Raw genomic sequence first — 19,920 nt, 5'->3', positions numbered from 1 at the left:
AGCATCATGATTGCTTTCCACCATGCTTTGTGGCTATAAACAAAGGCTGTGTGTGTGTGTGTGCGCATGTGTGTGGTTGTTCATGAGTGTCTGTATTGCTGCAGGTGTGTGTGCATGTTTGTGGGCATGTGAATGTTTGCAGATTGTGTGTGTGTGCGCGTGCGTGTGTGCGTGTTTTTGTGTGCATGCATGTGTATCCGCGTGCGTGTGTGTATCCGCGTGCGTGTGTATCCGCGTGCGTGTTTGTGTGTATCCGCATGCGTGTTTGTGTGTATCCGCATGCGTGTTTGTGTGTATCCGCATGCGTGTATGTGTTTATCCGCATGCGTGTTTGTGTGTATCCGCGTGCGTATCCGCGTGCGTGCATGTTTGTATCTGCGTGCGTGCATATCCGCGTGCGTGCGTATCCGCGTGCGTGCGTATCCGCATGCGTGCGAGTGTATCTGTGTATCCGTGTGTGTATCCGCGTGCGTGCGTGTGTATCCATGTGCGTGCGTGCGAATCCGTGTGCGTGCGTATCCGCGTGTGTATCTGTGTATCCGCGTGCGTGCGTATCCGCGTGCGTGCGTGCGTATCCGCGTGTGTATCCATGTGCGTGCGTGTGTATCCATGTGCGTGCGTGTGTACCCTTGTGCGTGCGTGTGTACCCTTGTGCGTGCGTGTGTATCCGCGTGCGTGCGTGTATCCGTGTACGTGCATGTGTATCCAGGTGCGTACGTATATGTGCGCGCGTGTCTATGTATCTGTGTATCCGTGTGCATGCGTGCGTGTGAATCCGTGTGCGTGCGTGCGTATCCACGTGCGTGCGTGCGTATCCGTGTGCGTGTATCCGCGTGCGTGTATCCGCGTGCGTGTGTATCCGCGTGCGTGCGTGTGTATCCGCGTGCGTACGTGTGTGTGTGTATCCAGGTGCGTACGAGTGTGTGTATCCGCGTGCGTACGTGTGTGTGTATCCGCGTGCGTCTGTGTGTGTGTATCCGCGTGCGTGTCTGTGCGCGTGTATCCGCGTGCGTGCATGCGTGCCTATCCATGTGCATACGTGTGTATCCAGGTGCGTACGTGTGTATCCGCGTGCGTGCGTGTGTGTATCCAGGTGCGTGTGTATCCAGACGCGTACGTATGTATATGTGCGCGCGTGTCTGTGCGTGTGTATCCAGGTGCGTGTCTGTGCGTGTGTATCCGCGTGCGTGTCTGTGCGCGTGTATCCGTGTGCGTGCATGCGTGCCTATCCGTGTGCGTACGTGTGTATCCAGGTGCGTACATGTGTATCCGCGTGTGTGTGTATCCAGGTGCGTGTGTATCCAGACGCGTGCGCGCGTGTCTGTGCGTGTGTATCCAGGCGCGTGTGTATATGTGCGCACATGTCTGTGCGTGTGTATCCAGGTGCGTGTCTGTGCGTGTGTATCCAGGTGCGTGTCTGTGCGTGTGTATCCAGGTGCGTGTCTGTGCGTGTGTATCCGCGTGCGTGTCTGTGCGCGTGTATCCGTGTGCGTGCATGCGTGCCTATCCGTGTGCGTACGTGTGTATCCAGGTGCGTACATGTGTATCCGCGTGTGTGTGTATCCAGGTGCGTGTGTATCCAGACGCGTGCGCGCGTGTCTGTGCGTGTGTATCCAGGCGCGTGTGTATATGTGCGCACATGTCTGTGCGTGTGTATCCAGGTGCGTGTCTGTGCGTGTGTATCCAGGTGCGTGTCTGTGCGTGTGTATCCAGGCGCGTGTCTGTGCGTGTGTATCCAGGTGCGTGTCTGTGCGTGCGTATCCAGGTGCGTGTCTGTGCGTGCGTATCTAGGTGCGTGTCTGTGCATGTGTACCCTGGTCCTCCTGCGACGTGTCGTTGTAGTTGACCTGCTTGCGGATCCTCTTTCCCTTGCCCAGGTTGCGGGCCAGGTCCTCCTGCTGCTGCTCGTAGTGGTGGCGCAGCAGCTTCTCCCAGTAGTCTGGGTCCACGTTCTCCTCCTGCTTAATGATCTCCCTCTGCACCTCTTCCTGCAGGAGCAAGGGGCGGGGCCAGAGCCCAACCACACAGGAAGTTACTGGGATCAAAAACATGCATGACATTCTAAGCTAATTATCTGAGCAATACGTGTGTACAAAACAAAAATAAACAAATACTATAATGAAACTGTTAAAAATTAGCAACATAGCCGGAATTATTTGACAACTACCAATCTTTTCGGATCGGTAGAACAATACTTTAAATACACTGCGCACCCATAGACTGGGCAGGACAGAACGCTACCTTCAGTACGACAGAACCTGTGTGGGGTCAGTGGGACCGACAGAACAGACAGAAGAAACTTTATAAAATGTACCATGGGACCACTATTTTTTTTTGTGCAAGCATTTAAAAACTAAGTCCCGATTTGCGTAAATGCTTTCTTGGGTGCCATTAGACGTTTGCAAAGCAGTCCAGTTTTTAAACTTTCTTTGTGTTCACTCAAATTCATTCAAATTCAATTAATTGGCCCCTTTCTTCCCCTGATCCGCGAAACCCCAGGACCTGAAGGAGAGCAGGGCAGTGTGGCTGCTCACCTCACCATCTTCCTCACGCACCACGTACTGCGCCACCTTAAAGGAGCTGAGGTACTCGTTCATGTTCTGGATCTCTGTGTCCTCCGTGGCGTCCTGGCTACGGTCCAGCAGCTTGGAAATGGCGTCATCGTCGTAGTGGATCACGCTGCCCTCCTCACCGTCCTTGCTGTCTCCTGGAGGAGGGACACACCGGTCAGGACGGACGCCGGCGGGGCTCGGGGGGGGGGGGGGGGGGGGCGCATTTTGACGTAACCCGGGCCGAACCCGGTGGGACGCACCGGGACTATACGTACAGGCGTGGCGGAGCTGTTGACGAGGGTAAAATGACCGTACTGGGACTGTATTGCTAGACGTTGCTACGGCAATATGCCTTACCCTGCGTATTCTAATAAAACCCATTACCCGGGATCAGCCTGTATCGTTGGTCGGATCATATTGAAGACATGAGTCACAAAAGCACGCACAGAGCACATTTACGTTTACGGCGTATAGCAGATGCTCTTGTCCAGAACACTCATCTGGAACGCCCGAGAACGGCCAGAGCACTCCGGAACGATCCGCGTCGGGCAGACTTTGCAGTATCGCTACGGCGATGGACAATATCGCCGACTGGATTAGCAGCGATGCGCCGAACCCGAGGGACGACGTGCAAAAGGGGCGCACGCAGGACAGGGACACACCGATGGCTTCTACGTCGTCTTTGAAGAGCTCCTCCGTGCCGAATTTCAGGATGTCGTCCAGCTCCTGCTTGGACATGGAGCCCGTCTTGGAGCCCAGGCCTGGACGCACCACCAGGTGGGTGAGCATCATCTTACGCTTGGCCACCTGCGTGATGCGCTCCTCCACGGACGCCCGCGTCACGAAGCGATAGATCATCACCTTCTTGTTCTGCCCGATGCGATGCGCTCGGCTGAAGGCCTGGTGTGGGCGGGGCAGGGGGGCGGAGCCAGATAAGGGGTGGGGGATGATGGAGAGAGACATCAGAGATGAGGGGCAAGATATGGCAGATTCTCTGATATGTATTTCACATTTCACAAATCGTGTGTGTGTGTGTGCGTATGCACGCGTATGTTATGGTTGTATGCACCTGAATGTCATTATGTGGGTTCCAGTCGGAGTCATAGATGATAACCGTATCGGCAGTTGCCAGGTTGATTCCCAAGCCCCCCGCACGCGTAGACAGCAGGAAGCAGAACTGCTGGGCCCCCGGAGCTTTTTGCACACAAACAGCCAACCGCCATTAACGTGTTAATGAGCTAATGAGCCGAACACCGCCCCCTAGTGGAGTTGCCCATGTTCCGATCTCACCATTGAAGCGATCGATGGCTTCCTGTCGCAGCCCCCCCGTGATGCCGCCGTCGATGCGCTCGTATTTGTAGCCTTCGTACTCCAGAAAGTCCTCCAACAGGTCCAGCATCTTGGTCATCTGAAACAGCAGGGAGCACCCGTTTAGCACGCCGGCACGGCCACTAACAGCCCTGTCGCGAGGGGCAGCCGGCACGCTAAAGGGTCCGCTGACGAGAACGCGTACGGTAGCAGGAGAAGAGAACAGCGGCGACAGAGAGCGACAGAACACCGCTGCCATCGGTCTGCGGATTTATGCAGAAGGGAAAGACGTGAGAGTCAAACGTGACGCTGCTGTTTTAAAACGCCGTCGCCTCCCTCGGAGGAACGCGCACGTGCAGCTCACTGAAAACTCGTCGGGGGTGCGGGTAAAACATTGAGGTGGGGACATATATATACATAGATAAATACATTATATATATATATATATATGCAGGGGCTTTTAATTTGTCAACATGCATTTAGAAAGACGAATGTGCTCCGTTCTGGTTTCCAATCTGAGCCCAGCTCGGTAATTAATCTTCTACTCCAAATAAGAGGCGTGCGTGTGGAGGATGGGCTGACGTAAACACTTTATTGTTAGTCGCGAGCTGGTTAATGACCTGCGAGAAAATGAGGACTCTGTGCCCTTCGTCTTTCAGCTTCTTTAGCATCTTCTGGAGCAGCGTGAGCTTGCCGGAGGACTTCACCAGCAGGTTGCCGTCGTAGGAGCCGTTGGGCGACACCGGGGCTTCCTGTAAACAGATCGGCCCGGCGGGGGGGCACGCACACCTCACTCCCATGTCTGTAAAGAGCTGCAAAGCTTATTACAAAGATCCGACAGGAAAGATTCACGGAATCACTGCGGAATACAGTGATTTTAAAAAGAGGCATGTCAGAAGGTCTCTGGTTCTTGACAGACGGACGTTAAGCTGTCGGTGACGTGTGTTTTTGATGTGCATGTCTGTATATAGCTGTATATGTTTACACAGGGTGAAAAATGGCACTATCCATTTTGAACGCATGCTTTAAAACAGTGTGCTTCAGACGTGTGGTTAAAGGAGCTTTAAACACGTGCTTTGCAATTCAGATTCATCACAAGCTAAAAATTCTCTAGAAAGGATTCTTTCCGCTCAGGTGCAAATTGAGGGCAATGCACCTGCATTCATCCATCCCACCTCCTTAACCTCCTCTGTACACCCCCCCAAACACACACACACACACACACACACACTCACCACAGCAGCCACGGGGAACAGGTAAGGGTGATTGCAGCACTTCTTCAGGTCCATCATGATGTTGAGAAGAGAAACCTGGTTTCCTCCGCCCTTGGAATTCAGCGCCTCAAAGTTCCGTGTCAGGATGAACTTGTAGTACTTCCTGCGGAGAGATGCAGGGTGGTGGGGGCGGTGTGTGTGTGTGTGTGTGTGTGTGTGTGTGCGCGCGCGCGCGTGTGGGGGGAGTTTTTTAGGGGAGAGGTCAAGCCTGGCGCCAAACCTTGCGTTTTATGACGTAAAAACTTTCCACGCAAGTAGGTCACACAGACTCGCGGTTCTTTTTATAAAATGTTATCGGAGCACTACGACAACAAGCACCTCGACATTTGTTCACCTCTAGAGAGACCTAAAAATGTCGCGTTTAAAAGCGGCACTGCGGAGGAGCGCGCGGGGGCGAGGCGGACTCACTTCTGCATGGGACTCAGCTCCACCCGCACGATCAGCTCCGTCTTGGCGGGCATGTTCTTGAAGACGTCGGCTTTTAGCCGTCGCAGCATGTGCGGGCCCAGCAGGTCGTGTAGCTTCTTGATCTGGTCCTCCTTCGAGATGTCTGCAAACTCCTCGAGGAAGCCATCCAGGTTACTGCATGGTGGGGGGGGAGAGACGCGGAGGGATGACTCGGCGCACGCCGGCCCGTCTACGAAAGCCCTGCGCTCCCCGAAACAGGAGCTGCATCGCTCTGGTTTTTCCCGGGGAGGTGGGGGTGTGGGGGGGTGTCCATTTGCTGTGAATCAGCGTGTGAATCACTTTCTCTTACTTGAAGCGCTCCGGCGTGAGGAAGTTAAGTAGGTGGAATAACTCCTCGAGGTTGTTCTGGAGGGGGGTGCCGGTCAGGAGCAGTTTGTAATAGATCTTATAGCCGTTCAGGATCCGGAAAAACTGAGAAGAGATGGTACGCGATCAGTAGAAACCCATGCACTGATGTTCTCTTATCTGGAGGACCCGCAGACCACAGAATTCACACTACTGCTGCTTCACCACACAGCGCTAAAACTGTGTAAATACAATGTAAATAACACTATCGGTTTATTTAATAAAAAACTGTACCTTTATTAAAGAGTAAAGAAATCGTATCAGTCCTGTACCTTAGACTGATTGTTTTTGAGCCTGTGGGCTTCGTCTACCACCAAACACGCCCAGCTTATGGACCCCAGAATGGCCTGGTCGATGGTGATCAGCTCGTAGGAGGTCAGCAGCACGTGGAACTTCACCGGCGTGTCTTTCTGCGTAGGTGGAACAACCGCGTAAGGCGGACTGACGCGCACACGGGCAGCAGGCGGGTGTGGCCTCCGGTAAAGAAGGCCGCCTACCTTCATGCGGAAGACCTTGCGTCCAGGCTTGACGGCGCTGTCCTCGAAGGTGAACTCGTTCTCCCGTATCACACCACGACTCTCCTTGTCTCCAGTGTAGGTGACCACGTAGAAGTCGGGCGCCCACATCTCGAACTCCCTCTCCCAATTGATGATGGTGGACAGAGGAGCGCTGACCAGGAACGGGCCCTTGGAATGACCCTGGGGGCAGAGAGAGCTCCTTCAGCACGCGGCAGCGACATGCACTTCTCCTGCTTTTCTATTCTTTACTTTAAATCACTGGCATTTGTGCCTTTAGATTTGACTTGTTTCTTTCTTTTAAATCATCTCGCGTCCTTTATTCTTTTGTTCGTCTCTGTAAAGTGCCCCGAACCGCCTGCCTGCACAAAATTGCATGCGCGTATTTCCGCATGAACCCTTCGCTCCACCCAGGTGCGGGCTGGGGTCTGTTTCCCACGTTTGCATGCTCAAAACGAGTCCGCGCGATCGAGCGCTACATCCGTGCGTCCGGAGAGCGCTGGTGTGTGGAGGAGGGACGTCCAAAGTGGAGCGAGTGTGTTCTGCGTACCTCCTTGTAGAGCGAGTAGAGGAAGACGATGGTCTGCACGGTCTTGCCCAGGCCCATCTCGTCCGCCAGGATGGTGTCGGTGCCCTGCGCCCAGGAGAAGCGCAGCCAGTTCAGGCCCTCCAGTTGGTAGGGGTGCAGAGTGCCTCCTGTGGCACTGATGTACCAAGGCTGCTGGTCGAACTTGACCGTGGGCTGTGTGGTCAAAGCCACACACACACACACACACACACACACACACAGGATATGAAAAGCAGAGTTTGGAGCTCTGCGGCAGTGAAACGATCAGATTGATTCTACTTCGTAAACTCCGGCGGATGCCGCGGAGATGTGGAGACCACGCTGGACGCACGTCCACCACTGGCGTTTCCAGAGGAGCCTCTCTCCTCTTCACTTCCTCTTTGGGGCGCTTGGATTTCCTCACCACCAGGGGGCGATGGTCCTCCCCGAGCGTCTGCTCTCTTAAATAAAACCGTCCCGATTGGTGATTGCGAGGAGTATTGTATATATGAAGGTCTGAGTGAAAGTATCTGTGGCAGGTGTGCTCTGCGTTGGTTAAAGGGAACTTACCTGTGGTCCCAGTAAGCTTGTTTAAAGTTCTCGTAGTCAGGGATGTCAAAGTCTTCTACCTCCCAGGTGCACTGGTCATATGGGAGATCTCTCCATTTGATCAGGTAATGTATGTCTCCATCCTTATCAAAACTACAACAGAGAGCAGAGCTAAAGTGTAAGGAACCCCACAACTGGCACCCAGGAGTCATATGTGACATATCGGTCAGAAAAAGCCCACTTAACTAAAGGCCCCCCCCCGGAGTGCGTTTCGTCTCTTGGCCGCGGCCCACCTGTGGTTGAGGATCCTGTGTATGATGAGCCACTCGGGCTTGATGCCGTAGCGGTAGAAGCGCTCCTCCATGGCGGCGTACTGCGGATCTTTGCTCTTCCTCTTCTCGTTGTTGAGCTCCTCCTCGCCGGAGCCGTAGTCGTACGGCGGTGGCTCCTCCATGTCGTTCTTGCGCTGGTAGTTGCGGTACATGACCGTGTGGTAGAGCTCCAGCTGGAGGGAATCAGGGGGTGGCGTGAGGAGGCGAGAGGAAAGCCCTCGGAAGGACGTCGTAAAACAGGGCAACCGATTGGGACAAGCTCTCTTCCCTGGTCACACCGGTTGGTTTGCATGCACGTACCACGTTTTAGCAAATTCGTTTTTGAGCCGCAAAATGTGCTGAAATCTAGTGATTGAAGAAATTCACCTCATAACATCTTAAAAAAAAAAAAAAATCACATCACACAAAACATTTCCCAGAATGCAGCTGTACCTGTAACTCGTTCACCCAGGAACAGTGCCAGTAGGACAGGCCGGCCCACTTGACAAACAGCAGCCTCTCCGGTCGGCCCTTGAGCGGGGGTTTGGCCACGCCCTCCGCCTTCTCTCCGTCGTGGGGGGGCGGGGCCTCCGGGGGTAAGGGCGGATCCCCCCACATCCAGTGCAAAATCTTCTGCACTTTCCCTTTAAGAGGAGGGCACTAGGAGAAGAAAAACGGAGTTATCCGGCAATGCCACCTGCCGCCGTCGTGAAAACAAATTACGATTCGAACGGAAAATCCCACAAACAGATCAATTCCAGTGTTTCCCTCAAGCGCTGGGCTGAGGGGTGTGCGCTTGCCCCTCACCATGCAGCGGGGGCAGAGCCACTCGCCGTTGGGGATGTCTGCCAGCGGCGGGTTCAGGCAGTGGATGTGGTAGGAGGAGGGGCAAGCGTCGCAGCACAGAAGCTCGCCACCGTCCTTGCACACGCGGCAGAACTCCATGTGGTCGTCCTCCTCTTCGCCCGCATCATCCTCCTCCTCTTCCTCGTCATCCTTGGCCTCCCACTGGATGCCCTCCTTCTCCTGGAAGAGGAACATCCCAGGAGGCGTGAGCGGCGGTGGGCAGCCGGCGCGGGAGCAAAGCAGCCCATCCGAGCTCCGCCGAGGGCGTCCACGAGCCGTCAATACACACAAAACCCGCGCGCTGCCGCACAACGTGATCCGGAGGTTGTCCCGAAATTTCACCACGCCGCGAAATCGGCCCTGCTGCCCCGGGAAGATAAAGAAGCGTCACGGGTTTGATAACCACGAAGACGTGACGGGGGCAGGATATGCCGTCGCCCCCCCTTCTGGGCTTGGTGCAACCCATCCGTCAGACCAGAGGTCTTCATTTCCACAGCGGAACGGCGGCGGAGTCGGCGGAAACGAGAGCCGGCCTGGAGGCTCTCATCCCCGAGCACACGCCTGGTTTGGACTACTTTTGTCAGACCCTCCGGGCAATAAATGGCAAGTGTGACAAGCAAGCAAGAGCCCAGTGATGGCGTCTGTCCAAGCATGTTGGAGAGAAGGAGTGCAGGTAAGTGCCTGCTGTGTGTGTGTGTGTGTGTGTGTGTGTGTCTGTTTGGAAAGCTAGAATTCATTAAGGGTCACTCAAACACAGTGGAGGTGTGTGTGTTGGTTATTCATGCTGTGTGTGTGTAGCTCTGTGTGTGGGTGTGTGAGGAGGGGTCATTCACACAGTGGGCATGTGTGGGGGTCACTCACGCAGTGGGGGCAACTCCATTTGCCCTCAGGAGCCTTCTCCAGCTCTGGGTCGAGGCACACCAGGTGGTAGGCTCTGGGGCAGGTGTCACACAGGATGATCTCCCCGCCCTGCTGACAGACCTCGCAGTAGTCCTGATGGTCTGTCTCATAGCCGTCCATGTCTTCTCCTATTCACACACACACACACGTTTGTAACCCGATTTTTGTCTACAAAGTGATGTGGCGGTGGTGTTAAATACGGCATCAAACATGAGGCATTCTTCTTCAAAACACACAGTCCACGAACTAATGCTTAGCTCATACTGACACACAAATGAGGAATTTAGCTAAACTCAAAGAGATTATTACACATTCAAACGAATAAAAAAACAAAACAAAAAAAACCACTCATGTAGAAAAAGGGGGAGGAGCCTGAAGAGAGGAGGAGGAGCTTGGCATGAGGGGGCGGAGCCTTGAGAGAAGGAGCCCTTTACTTTTCCTTTTTTTGCGGCCTCGTCTGGTTTTCTTCTTGGGTGCCCCTGAAGCGTCGGAACGGACGGAGGCACTGTGGATGCTGACATCATCAAAATCAGAGAAGTCATCCAGGAAGTCCTCCTCGCTCTGTTAGACGAAAAACAAGCATGCTACAACCGGCCCACCAGACAGACAACAAATGAATCGGCGAGTGCCTTGGGGCAGAGTGCGAGTAAAAATAAATAAATAAATCATCAAAAATGACGTGACGAATAAAATCGCTTCGCAGGACACAGGTGACAGCAGTCGCCGAGCAACAAACCAGACTGAACAAATTCCAAGCGTTACTGTGGAAACGGGAACCTCCTGTTAAGGGAAAGCAGTTTCCGGGGAGTAGGCTCTAGACGTCTTACCGAGGATGCCTTTTTCCTTTTGCCGCCCTGGCCTGACTTGGATTTCGGCTTCTTGGTCTTTGCTTTTTTCTTGGTGTCCTTGGGCTGCTTGGTCTTCTTCTTAGCACCAGGCCCTGTGGGGGTGCAATTCAGATATTTCACACACTGCCCTTTACCCTCTACCTCATACGCTACAAAAACCACCCCAAATTAGCGTTACTTGTAGTCTGTGGATGAATAAGGAAATCCTGCATCTGATACACTATTAAATAAGGCACCCTTTGGAAAAGGCAGAGCAACAGAGCGGAACATCTAAGCATTATCCTACCGTCGTTATCTGATGCGCTAATTATTCATCTGGACCCTGCCGGGGTCCCGAGTCACTCCAGCGGGACAGCAACACTACCAGCTGCGTGACAGACGACAGGACAAAAAGAAGAAAAACAACCTTACCCTTGCCCTCTTTGGTTTTGGCTTTTTTGATCGGCCCTGCTGGGGAGACCTGCTGGATGCCGCTAACTGAGATGGGAGGGGCCACATTGACGGTTTCCACGGCGGCGGCCACGGCGGCAGCCACGGCCGTGGCGGACGTGCCCTTGAATGGGTTGTTGGCGCTGAACTCGCGCCATTTGGCCCCCAGCACGGTCATCATCTTGGACATGGGGATCTTGGGGTTCTTCTTGGCAATGAGGGGCCTGACCAACAGAAGTAGGTCATCTCATTAGTCGTGCAGACGGGGTGGGTTACTGGAACATTTAACAACAATGGGCGACACTGCTCTTACTACACTTTTTGATTTGTTTTACAAAAATTAAGGAAGTTGTACAGTTAATCTAGATTATAGTTATACTACATGCTAGGAACAGTGACATACAGTATAGTTTATTGTCTGAAAACAGCAGTCGGTTTACACTCATATAATCCAGAATTGAAAACATTTCTGGCGGTGTAAAGATAAAGCCCAACCGATGCAGCACTCGGTCAGTAATATCAGCCAATCAAATCTTGCTGGTGCAGGTGGATTGGGTGGATTTCCACTGCAGTAATCAGGCTTTACTCAGAAGTTACATCACTTCAAACTGGCTTAGGGAAGAACAGAACCCAGCGAAAGAGAAGAAGGCGGGACCCAAGAGGAAGCTTCTGGAAGGGTGACCTGAGAAACTGGCTGAAGGCCTTGTAGTTGGTGATGGTCCTGTAGTCGTCCTCCGAGAAGGCATACTGCACGTCCTCCAAGCCCCACTCCTCCATCAGCTGGCCGGACGACTTGGGTTCCTGCAGTCAGAAAGAAGCAGGGGGGCTAAGGGGCCGCGCGGGGGGGGGGGGGGGGTCGGAGCAGGAGGGCACGCGCCGCGCTACCTTCGCATTCCCGTCCTCCTCGTCCTCCTCGTCCTCGTCGTCTTCTTTCTTCCTCCACTTGGTTTTCTTCTCCTTCTTCTCTTTGGGTTTCTTCTTCTTCTTCTTCGGCGTGCCGCTGCTGCTGCTCTCGCTCTCGGAGCGCCTCCTCCGCTCCTCCCCGTCCGACACGTCCTCGCGCTCGCCTCCGCCGCCGCCCTGCGGGATGCATGTCAACAGGCTGGGAAAACTGCTAGAGGGAATATTAATGGTGGAAGTTAGGAGGAAAGAAAAAGTCACTGTCATGGAAACATGAGTGAGGCTCACCACGCTGACGGTAGCAAACATGCTACAGCTGCACTTGAGAGATGTTGTACGAAAGTGTGTCGAGCTACCAAAACAGTTTTGCCTGCAACCCAGTGTTGGCTTTCACGCTGCCATCGCACAGTCTCCCCGCGTGGCCCCAGGCCCGCTCAGTATCCCAATGCCCGATCCAGCCCCGTAGTCCAGGAGTTTGACAAAGCCCTGAGTGGCAAGACCGGGAGCGTTTGGAACGAAACTCGGCAGCAGGTGAGGATCTCCAGGAGCGGGGCCGGCGAACCGGACGTTCGCGCGCGTTTTGATGTCTCTCTGGAGCTCCTCTGCCACAGGAAGCCCAGGCCGGAGAAGAGGAGGCCCCTCAGCCCCTCGCCGAGCTGCACCGGGCCGGACGGCCGCGCCGCATGCCTGTCACGCGGCGACCGTGCGCGCGCATCGCTGGAACGTGCAGGGGAAGCCGCTGTTGCCGCAGCACGTTCTAGCCTCGCCGGCGGGCCATCTGTGTTGCCATGGTAACCAAACTGTGCAGTGCTGTTGGTTGGGGGAGGGGGGGGGGGTTCTCTTTCACTGCTGCAGCAGCCAATGGAACATTGCCACTCAATCAGACACGTTTGCATAACGAGCGTGTTTTGCAGAGGCCCAGTGAAGGCAGCGGCACTGTGCAAGAGGGCTGTCTAGACGAACCTCAATTACACACGTGGCGAGAGGGAGAGAGAGAGAGACAGAAGAAGTGAGAGAGAAAGGAAGGAGGGAGAGAGAACATGAGAAAGGCAGTGAGAGAGAGAGAGAGAGAGAGAGAGAGGGAGAGAGTGTCGAAGCAAAAAAAAAACCCAAAAAAAAAACAGGATCTCTTCTAATATTCAAAGCAAATAAAGCCATTTCCGTTCATCACAAAGAAACAGGATTGAGCAGAAGCAACAGCCTTCACCACGCTCACGCTTCCCTGCCCTGCAGAACTGCTGTACTGGGTGCCATTGTGCAAGGCATTCTACACTTGCTCTACGCAAAAGCAAAATGCCGTGACTCACATCCCAAAAAAATTCCGGAAATAAAAATGCTCCAAACTGCAGAAAGTGGCGCTGTCGGACCCCGTCATCGCCGAGGAAGACCCGCAGGGCGTCTGCGTCTGGACGGACAGGGCAGCGGGCCCGGCTGGCACCCGGTTAGGGAGACTGCTGGATGGAGCGAAGGTTTGAGTGCCCTGACCCCAGATCAGTGGGGCAGGCGTTTATTGGAACGTTTAGAAGGGATGATTAGGGGGTGCTAGTAGTAGAGATGACAAGAAAAATAGAGAGAGAGAGAGAGAGAGAGAGGGGGGGGGGGGGTGTAAGGAAGGTGTGGGGGACCAGCCTGTCAGACCACTGACTGGTGGACAGTGGCAGGTCCAGCAGAGAGTGACCGGTGTCGTCCCCCACCCCCCGCGGGGAGGAAGCCCCACACACGGACAGAAGGCCCATTTGCGCGCGACCTCGTCCAAACACCACATACACGGCCCGTGTGATTTTTCTAGATTTTTTTTTTTTTTTACATTTCTAGACTAGATTAAACATCGATGTTTACTATCGGCACGAGAGCGCAAGGCGGCCCCTGTGAGCCAAGGTGCGGGTTCAGACAGACCCTCTGTGATGTGAGGATGGCTTAGCGTCAGTTTAATCCCGCTAAGGGCATGTCAGGATCTAAGAGCAAAGAGAGTTCAGCTGTCAGGCTGTTCCCTCGTCTCCGCCGACAGATACCGTCTGTAAAGCCGAGCCTAAGCTCCGCCCACCCCAACAAAGCCCTAGAGCCATTCATCGAAAACTGTTCGTGTGCTTGAAAGACAAACCACATTTAAAATGTAATTTCTTTACATTTTTTACATTTAAAAGTGTGATGTGGTCAGAAAATGGCACACCATTAAGCTCCTGAGTGGAACTGTCTAAGGGTTCGCCCAGCCAACAGGCGACGAGATCAAATCCGAGTCCAGCCACCAGGCTGGACGTCCGTGGGTTACCCACAATCCCCTTTTCAAAATTGCACCTACGGCGCAATAGAGGGACGCCTGACCGGTGGGACGGGACTGGCGGCGACGAAAGCCACGGAAGGCGAGAGGCTTCGGACTGTGACGGACGGCGCAGCAGACGCTGCCTCGGTCCCGCGCCGCCGGCGGGGCCGCGCGGGGCCGCGCGGGGCCGTGCGGGAAACTCACCTCTCTCTTCTTGCTCTTCCTCACCCTGGCCATCTTGCCTTCCTTCGCCCTGCCGGGTTTCTTCTTCTTCTGCTTGGCGGCGTCGTCGTCGGAGAAGAACCGCTCCAGGGGCGAGAGGAGCACGCCATCACGCTCGGCGTCCTCGTCCTCGTCTGCACGCGGACACAACCGCAAACACAAACACAAACACGCAGCGCGTTGTCAGCTCTCTTTCGCACCTCTCTTTGTGCATTCTTCCTCTCTCCGCCCACGCCTTCTCTGATGTTACTCCGGAGTCATGACGGCTGCGTGTCTGGGGTTCCGGGGGGGGTGTGGGAGAGGCAGAGGGCACAGGAGCGTTCCCCAGACGACGGCGGCAGCCGCCGACAGCGTGCGGGGAAGGCAGGAGAGAGGTGAGGTGGCCCGTCACCCTCTGAACTGCGAATCTCACACTGTAAACAAAAACAACGTGCCGGTGGCACTCTGCCGTGGACATGAGCTGTGCAAGCTGCGTCGGACGCACCGATGGAGCCCCTCCCACCCTCTACGGTCTACCGCTCGGCCCACCAAACATGCAGCTCGCGTGCCGGGGGCAGCTGGCTAAGCCCCTGCCCTGCAGCCCAGGAGCTTTCCCCGTCTCCCGCACCGCACCGTCCTGGCGACCCATCTAAGCCCCGTTTCCCTGCGAATACACGGAGCACCGCGCAGAGCGGACCCTCCGCGCTTCCGGCTCCGCTCACCGTCCCCCCAGAGCAACCGGGAGCTGCTGTCTAAGGAGGCTGGGTCCTTTTTTTTTCCCATCCTGCATATGAACACACCGGAGCACTGATGAGAGCAGATCTAGGGACCGGCGCCCGCCGGGATGCAGGACGGGACGAGTGCGAACAGGCCAGGTTGAAAGGAAAGAGTGGGAAGAACGCCAACGCTCACGGGTGTCTGTCCGCGGCTCCGGAGCCATTAAGGGCCCCTTTTTAAGGAGTCTTCCAGGTCAGTGCTGTTCATTTTCTGGAAATCTCTCGTCTACATGTTTGTGGGCAAAGTTTATACCGTCAGGATCAAGCATCGCGCTGGGAGCGCGAGCAGGTGAATGACCCCGGGCCACGGATCCGGCGCGCTCCGTTAGAGTGGAGACGCGCGGCCCTGGGGGGGTTTTACGGGAACGTGCATCGGGCTCCCCACGGGCCCCGCTGTTAACACAAGCAGACGCCGAACTGCGAACTCGCCCCTCGTCAGGGGACGGAGCGTGACGGGGCGGGATGGTTCCCCTCGCAGGGCGATGCGACCCAGGGACCGAGAGCAGGAAGCAACTTTATCCTCCATCCTTATCCGTGCGTGGACCATAACTTCCCTCCAGCCTGCATCACCGAGGCAGAAACTCGCGTGTACCTACACGCGCACATACAATGCCTTCCAGATGGGCCGCTTACGATAAACCATGGCAAATTTCCACTGCTCTGAGCTTGTCCTACACAGGCAAACAGAGTTCTGGCGCATCATCCGAAACACCAGTCCTGGCTTTAAGTGATTATGCAAAGCACAATCTATTCTCAGCAACAGCATCACAGCTAGCCCGCCTAGTTAACTAGAGGAGGGTACGGGAAAAGTGCGTTCCTGCCGTTCTGCGCCTTTCCTGCAGGATTTTTACAGCAGTTTTCCATTCGCCGTAGTCCTACTTTGCAGACCTTTCCGTCGGCCCCCATGACAAAACTTTTGCAGCTGCGGCAACCGCCGATTCCACAAATTTAAGATTTATCATTTATAATCCACGATTATGGAGCGCAACTGCAAATTATAAATGCAAATCGGCCGTCGAACGTGAACTCCGGCAGCTGCGCAACGCACGCCGCGCTTCTAATTTCATTAAACATCGTGCACCATGTCGCAGGGACTCACTTGTGTGATGCAAACATTATACACACATGCCCAATCTCCAGCTCAGATTGGGTGTATGCTTTCATGGTGCAGTATCCAAAAATAGCCCCTGCCGCTCAGAGAGACATCTTCCACAGCACAGGAAAACCTACTGATAATCTTTCAATTTCAAAGGGGGACAAAACAATGTAAGAGAAAACCTTGCTGAAATGAGAGACACGAGGCAAGGACAGAGAGCAGCGCGTGGCGCACGCTGCCTCTCACCTTCAAATACTCGAACAGACAGATAAATAGATGGATAGATATATACAGTTTATTGGTCCCCGAGGGCAAATCTGAATGCAGCACAGTGTGAACAGAGTAGAGGCATGACAGACACGCAATTACGCAGGCACACAACATACGCACACGGTGCAAAACGCAGGGCTCTGATAGGTAAACGGACCCGACCCGGGCAGCAGAGACAGTCAGTCAGCTCTGCGAGACAGCAGAAGTCCTGGACCTTTGGTGAGGAAGGCATCCCTGCCGTAGGTCATTCTGGGAAACGAGAGCACTCCCGCGCTTTTCCTGCGGCCATGGGAAACCGCCCGGACTCCCACAGCCGGCATGGCGTTCCCGGCCCCTCCGCAACCTCTCTGGACCCTCTCTGCCGCGGGACCGCTGACTCGAACGGGCGCACCTCAAAGAGAACCGCTTCGAATGTTCACGCTTGACCACGGGTACCGGGTGCTCAGTTTGAAGGCACCCGATTAAAACATGCACGCGGTGACCCGAAACATCGTGCAGATCGAGCACTTCCCTACAGACAGTGTCGTTCACCCAGTCCTCCTCGCTAACATTTCGCAGGGCACATTATTTAAATGAATCTGATTTAAAGGTTCGACTATTAGAGCCATGTGCCAGTGATCGCTTTATGCCTCTGGCTGCAGGTGACGGTCATGGGTTCTGCAGTGTGCGAAGTGTGTAGTCGGCTCCGTGCACAAGCCAGACTGCAACCCTCCGGTTGCGCTTCCAGTAACCTGCTGTGTCATAGGGGACGCTATTACGCCTGCTAGCTTGTTAAGAATTTAGTAACAGATAATTAATATCTCAAACCCACTCCTTTTAAAACTGAGAAAGCAGCAGTTCGCACTAATGAACACTGGGCTTCCCAGAAGCACAGCGGCCGCAGGTTATCTCCGAACGACCATCCTTGTGGGAAACGGGCACAGTTCGGGGAAGGGTTTGAGTATTAACTCTGCCACCAGGCTGGGATGCATGCTAAAATGCTCAGTTAAAATACATTTTCCTCCTGGAATTCTGCCATACACATCTGATAGTGATAACAGCGGTCTGGCCTCCACAGACACCAGAATAACCTTCACTGGGTCTTGGCTGCATTTCATGAAATCAAGGAAGCAGAGTCCCCGGTGGCAACAGCCGCTCGCAGTGCATGGCGCGCTCTGAACACGGCCTTTCCGCCTTTTAACCGCGATGGGCTGCCGACTCTGAAAACTTCCGCCATTTACTTTCACACAACACATGAAAAATCTTTATTTGATGTTCTACTAGTGATTGGATTTTACCTGACCGTATATTTTTGTGAGGGAAAGGCAGCGATGACAGATAAACAGACAGCCAGACAGATAGATTGACAGACCTCAGTCGTTTTAAGGGAGTTTGACCAACTCGCAATTAATACACAGAGCCCCGAGCTGGCCGAAGGCAAGGAACTATGAATGTATTGATTTGATTGAGCCGAGCGCCACGTCAGGGTAAGAAGCAGACAGCCGTGGCTGAGGCCCAGCTACCCAACCACTCCATCACATCCGCCTAGCACGGCACCTGACCCCGGGGAGGTGGGACGGATCCGACCGGGAGGATGCCGATTCCTGTTTATGAGCTGCAGAGGACTGAAAATAAAAACGTGTTATGGGCACGTTATATAACGGAACCGAGAAGGAGAACCAGGCGCCTCCCTGACCTTGGACTCGTGTAATAAGGCTACATAACGCCAAGTGTGCCGTGCCACATGCCCACAGATGTGAAAGTGTCGGTAAGTGTATCGAATCAGTACAAGTGTATGAATTCAGAGTAGTGGTGTGATCTCAGTCCTTTGACATGCAGACAGCAGTTGAGAAGCGTGTAAATCTTAAAAGCCCCTTCGTGGAGGTTGAGAAGTCAGTGGTGTTTCCTCTTTACACGTGGCTCTTGGAAGCATTATTGTTATATTTTAACCACGACAGAAAATGTGTATATTGTATGTATATATATATATATATATATATATATATATATATATATATATATATAAATAAAATATATGTGTATATATATATATATATATAAATGTATATTTGTATATATATATATATATATATATATATATATATATATATATATATATATATATATATATATACAAATATACATTTATATATATATATATCTGTTATCACAGTGGCTTAAACATAACATCTTAGACATCACATACACTACAACAATGTGTTAACTGGTACGTATATAAACTCATGCAAAGTGTTGCACGTGCCAATACGAAAACGGAAAATTTTACAGACGGACTTTATCAGGTCTGATGAACGTGCCCAATATCAACGCAAACTGGTGGGGAAACAAAATGGTGTGCATACATCTAATTTATATGCAAAGAAAACCGCGTCCGTCGATACGACATCAGTGCAAGTCAACTGAAGCCAACTGCTCGTGAAAACCCACGGGCATTGTCCGCGAGACTCGGCCGTGCAAAACCCAGTTTGCGTGTGGAGAGCAGCGCGTTTGAGCTGAGCACGGGCCAGCACGGGTCACGCGCTGTGATCGTTTGGACAGGGCATCACAGCGCGTGCTGCGTCTCGTCGCCCCCCTTCCACAGAAGTGCAGCCCCCTACAGTAAGGCAGCGCGCGGGCAAGCCCTTTTCCCGCATTCAACTAGGCGTAGCAGCGCCCGTGCAGCGCCCGTGCAGCGCTGCTGGATAGGAACTCCCCCTCCTCCTCCTCCTCCTCCTCTGGTACCACCTCGCCTGCCTCACCTGGCATGTCGTCTTCGAAATCCAGATCGTCTTGGCCCTCTTCTTCATTGCTCAGTGACCCGGGCATCTTTACTGCATAACAACAACAAAAAAATCACATCCGAGCCAGCAGTGCAAAGTCCCGCGACTTTAACCCCCCACGAGCGCCGATATATCGCGACGCCTTTGAAGGGCTCGCGGGTCCCGTGAAGGTGAGGATCTTATTTAACAGTCCGCCGAAAGATGGCTGCCCCGTCTCGGAGGCTCGCAGAAAAACCTGCCTCTCTCCTCTCCTCTCGTCCTCTCTCCAGATCCCCCGGACTGGAAACAAGAAAGAGACAAAAATGGAACACACATGCCCAGATTGTGACGTCTGGTCTGTTGCCATGGCAATCCATCCCATAATTTCCGACACGACTAAGTTAGTAGTGCTGCTCCCCTAGTAACCAGTTTGACCAGCAGCGGAACAGAAGCGCGCGCGGTGCGCGTGTGCGTCTCTCTCGCTCTCCCTCTCTCTCTCTCTCTCTCGCCGGCTCCGCGTGCCCCCCGTCTCGCGCTGGCATCGCCCGTGCAAGCGGAGGTTTGCATCGGGATGGAAAGTTGCGCGCGGTCCTTTGCGGCGTGCGGGCCGCGCGCCGTCTGCGTTTCCCTCCCGCGAGTGCAAGCACGCGGCGGGCGGCCGCATCTCTGCCGCGGCGACGTGCGCGGAAGCCTCGCGACGACGACGGCGCGTCTTTGTGCGGATCGCACGGGCGGAATTTTCTCCGGTCGCGGGACTGAAAACGGAACGGGGGGGACCCTGTCTCGC

The 19,920-nt window shown here is 54.0% G+C and overlaps 1 protein-coding gene across 8 annotated transcripts in view; it reads right to left on the bottom strand.

The window, feature by feature from the left end:
- Window positions 1-19,884, bottom strand: part of chd5 (chromodomain helicase DNA binding protein 5) — a 28,524-nt gene extending 8,640 nt beyond the window's left edge. For 6 of the 8 annotated variants that reach the window (XM_035520464.2, XM_035520468.2, XM_081705375.1 and 3 more), the window contains exons 1-25: window positions 19,134-19,884; window positions 14,257-14,408; window positions 11,778-11,972; window positions 11,575-11,693; window positions 10,875-11,116; window positions 10,443-10,555; window positions 10,050-10,176; window positions 9,577-9,743; window positions 8,677-8,895; window positions 8,323-8,529; window positions 7,852-8,063; window positions 7,580-7,711; window positions 7,362-7,470; window positions 7,013-7,204; window positions 6,445-6,645; window positions 6,220-6,357; window positions 5,892-6,013; window positions 5,543-5,716; window positions 5,096-5,237; window positions 4,481-4,612; window positions 3,843-3,960; window positions 3,622-3,746; window positions 3,215-3,452; window positions 2,535-2,707; window positions 1,814-1,988 (exon numbers count right to left, since the gene is read on the bottom strand). In XM_035520464.2, coding sequence (XP_035376357.2) covers window positions 1,814-1,988; window positions 2,535-2,707; window positions 3,215-3,452; window positions 3,622-3,746; window positions 3,843-3,960; window positions 4,481-4,612; window positions 5,096-5,237; window positions 5,543-5,716; window positions 5,892-6,013; window positions 6,220-6,357; window positions 6,445-6,645; window positions 7,013-7,204; window positions 7,362-7,470; window positions 7,580-7,711; window positions 7,852-8,063; window positions 8,323-8,529; window positions 8,677-8,895; window positions 9,577-9,743; window positions 10,050-10,176; window positions 10,443-10,555; window positions 10,875-11,116; window positions 11,575-11,693; window positions 11,778-11,972; window positions 14,257-14,408; window positions 19,134-19,200 — 3,991 coding nt within the window. In that variant the 5' untranslated portion in view covers window positions 19,201-19,884. The remainder of the gene's footprint in view (window positions 1-1,813; window positions 1,989-2,534; window positions 2,708-3,214; window positions 3,453-3,621; window positions 3,747-3,842; window positions 3,961-4,480; window positions 4,613-5,095; window positions 5,238-5,542; window positions 5,717-5,891; window positions 6,014-6,219; window positions 6,358-6,444; window positions 6,646-7,012; window positions 7,205-7,361; window positions 7,471-7,579; window positions 7,712-7,851; window positions 8,064-8,322; window positions 8,530-8,676; window positions 8,896-9,576; window positions 9,744-10,049; window positions 10,177-10,442; window positions 10,556-10,874; window positions 11,117-11,574; window positions 11,694-11,777; window positions 11,973-14,256; window positions 14,409-19,133) is intronic. The other 2 variants (XM_035520467.2, XM_035520469.2) reach the window with 1 other exon arrangement.
- Between the last annotated feature and the right edge of the window lie 36 nt (window positions 19,885-19,920).

This window comes from Electrophorus electricus, chromosome 22 (assembly GCF_041902795.1).
Source record: "Electrophorus electricus isolate QZ-2024a chromosome 22, ASM4190279v1, whole genome shotgun sequence".
Classification (NCBI taxonomy): Eukaryota; Metazoa; Chordata; class Actinopteri; order Gymnotiformes; family Gymnotidae; genus Electrophorus; species Electrophorus electricus.
This window is presented reverse-complemented; position numbering and strand designations above follow the sequence as displayed.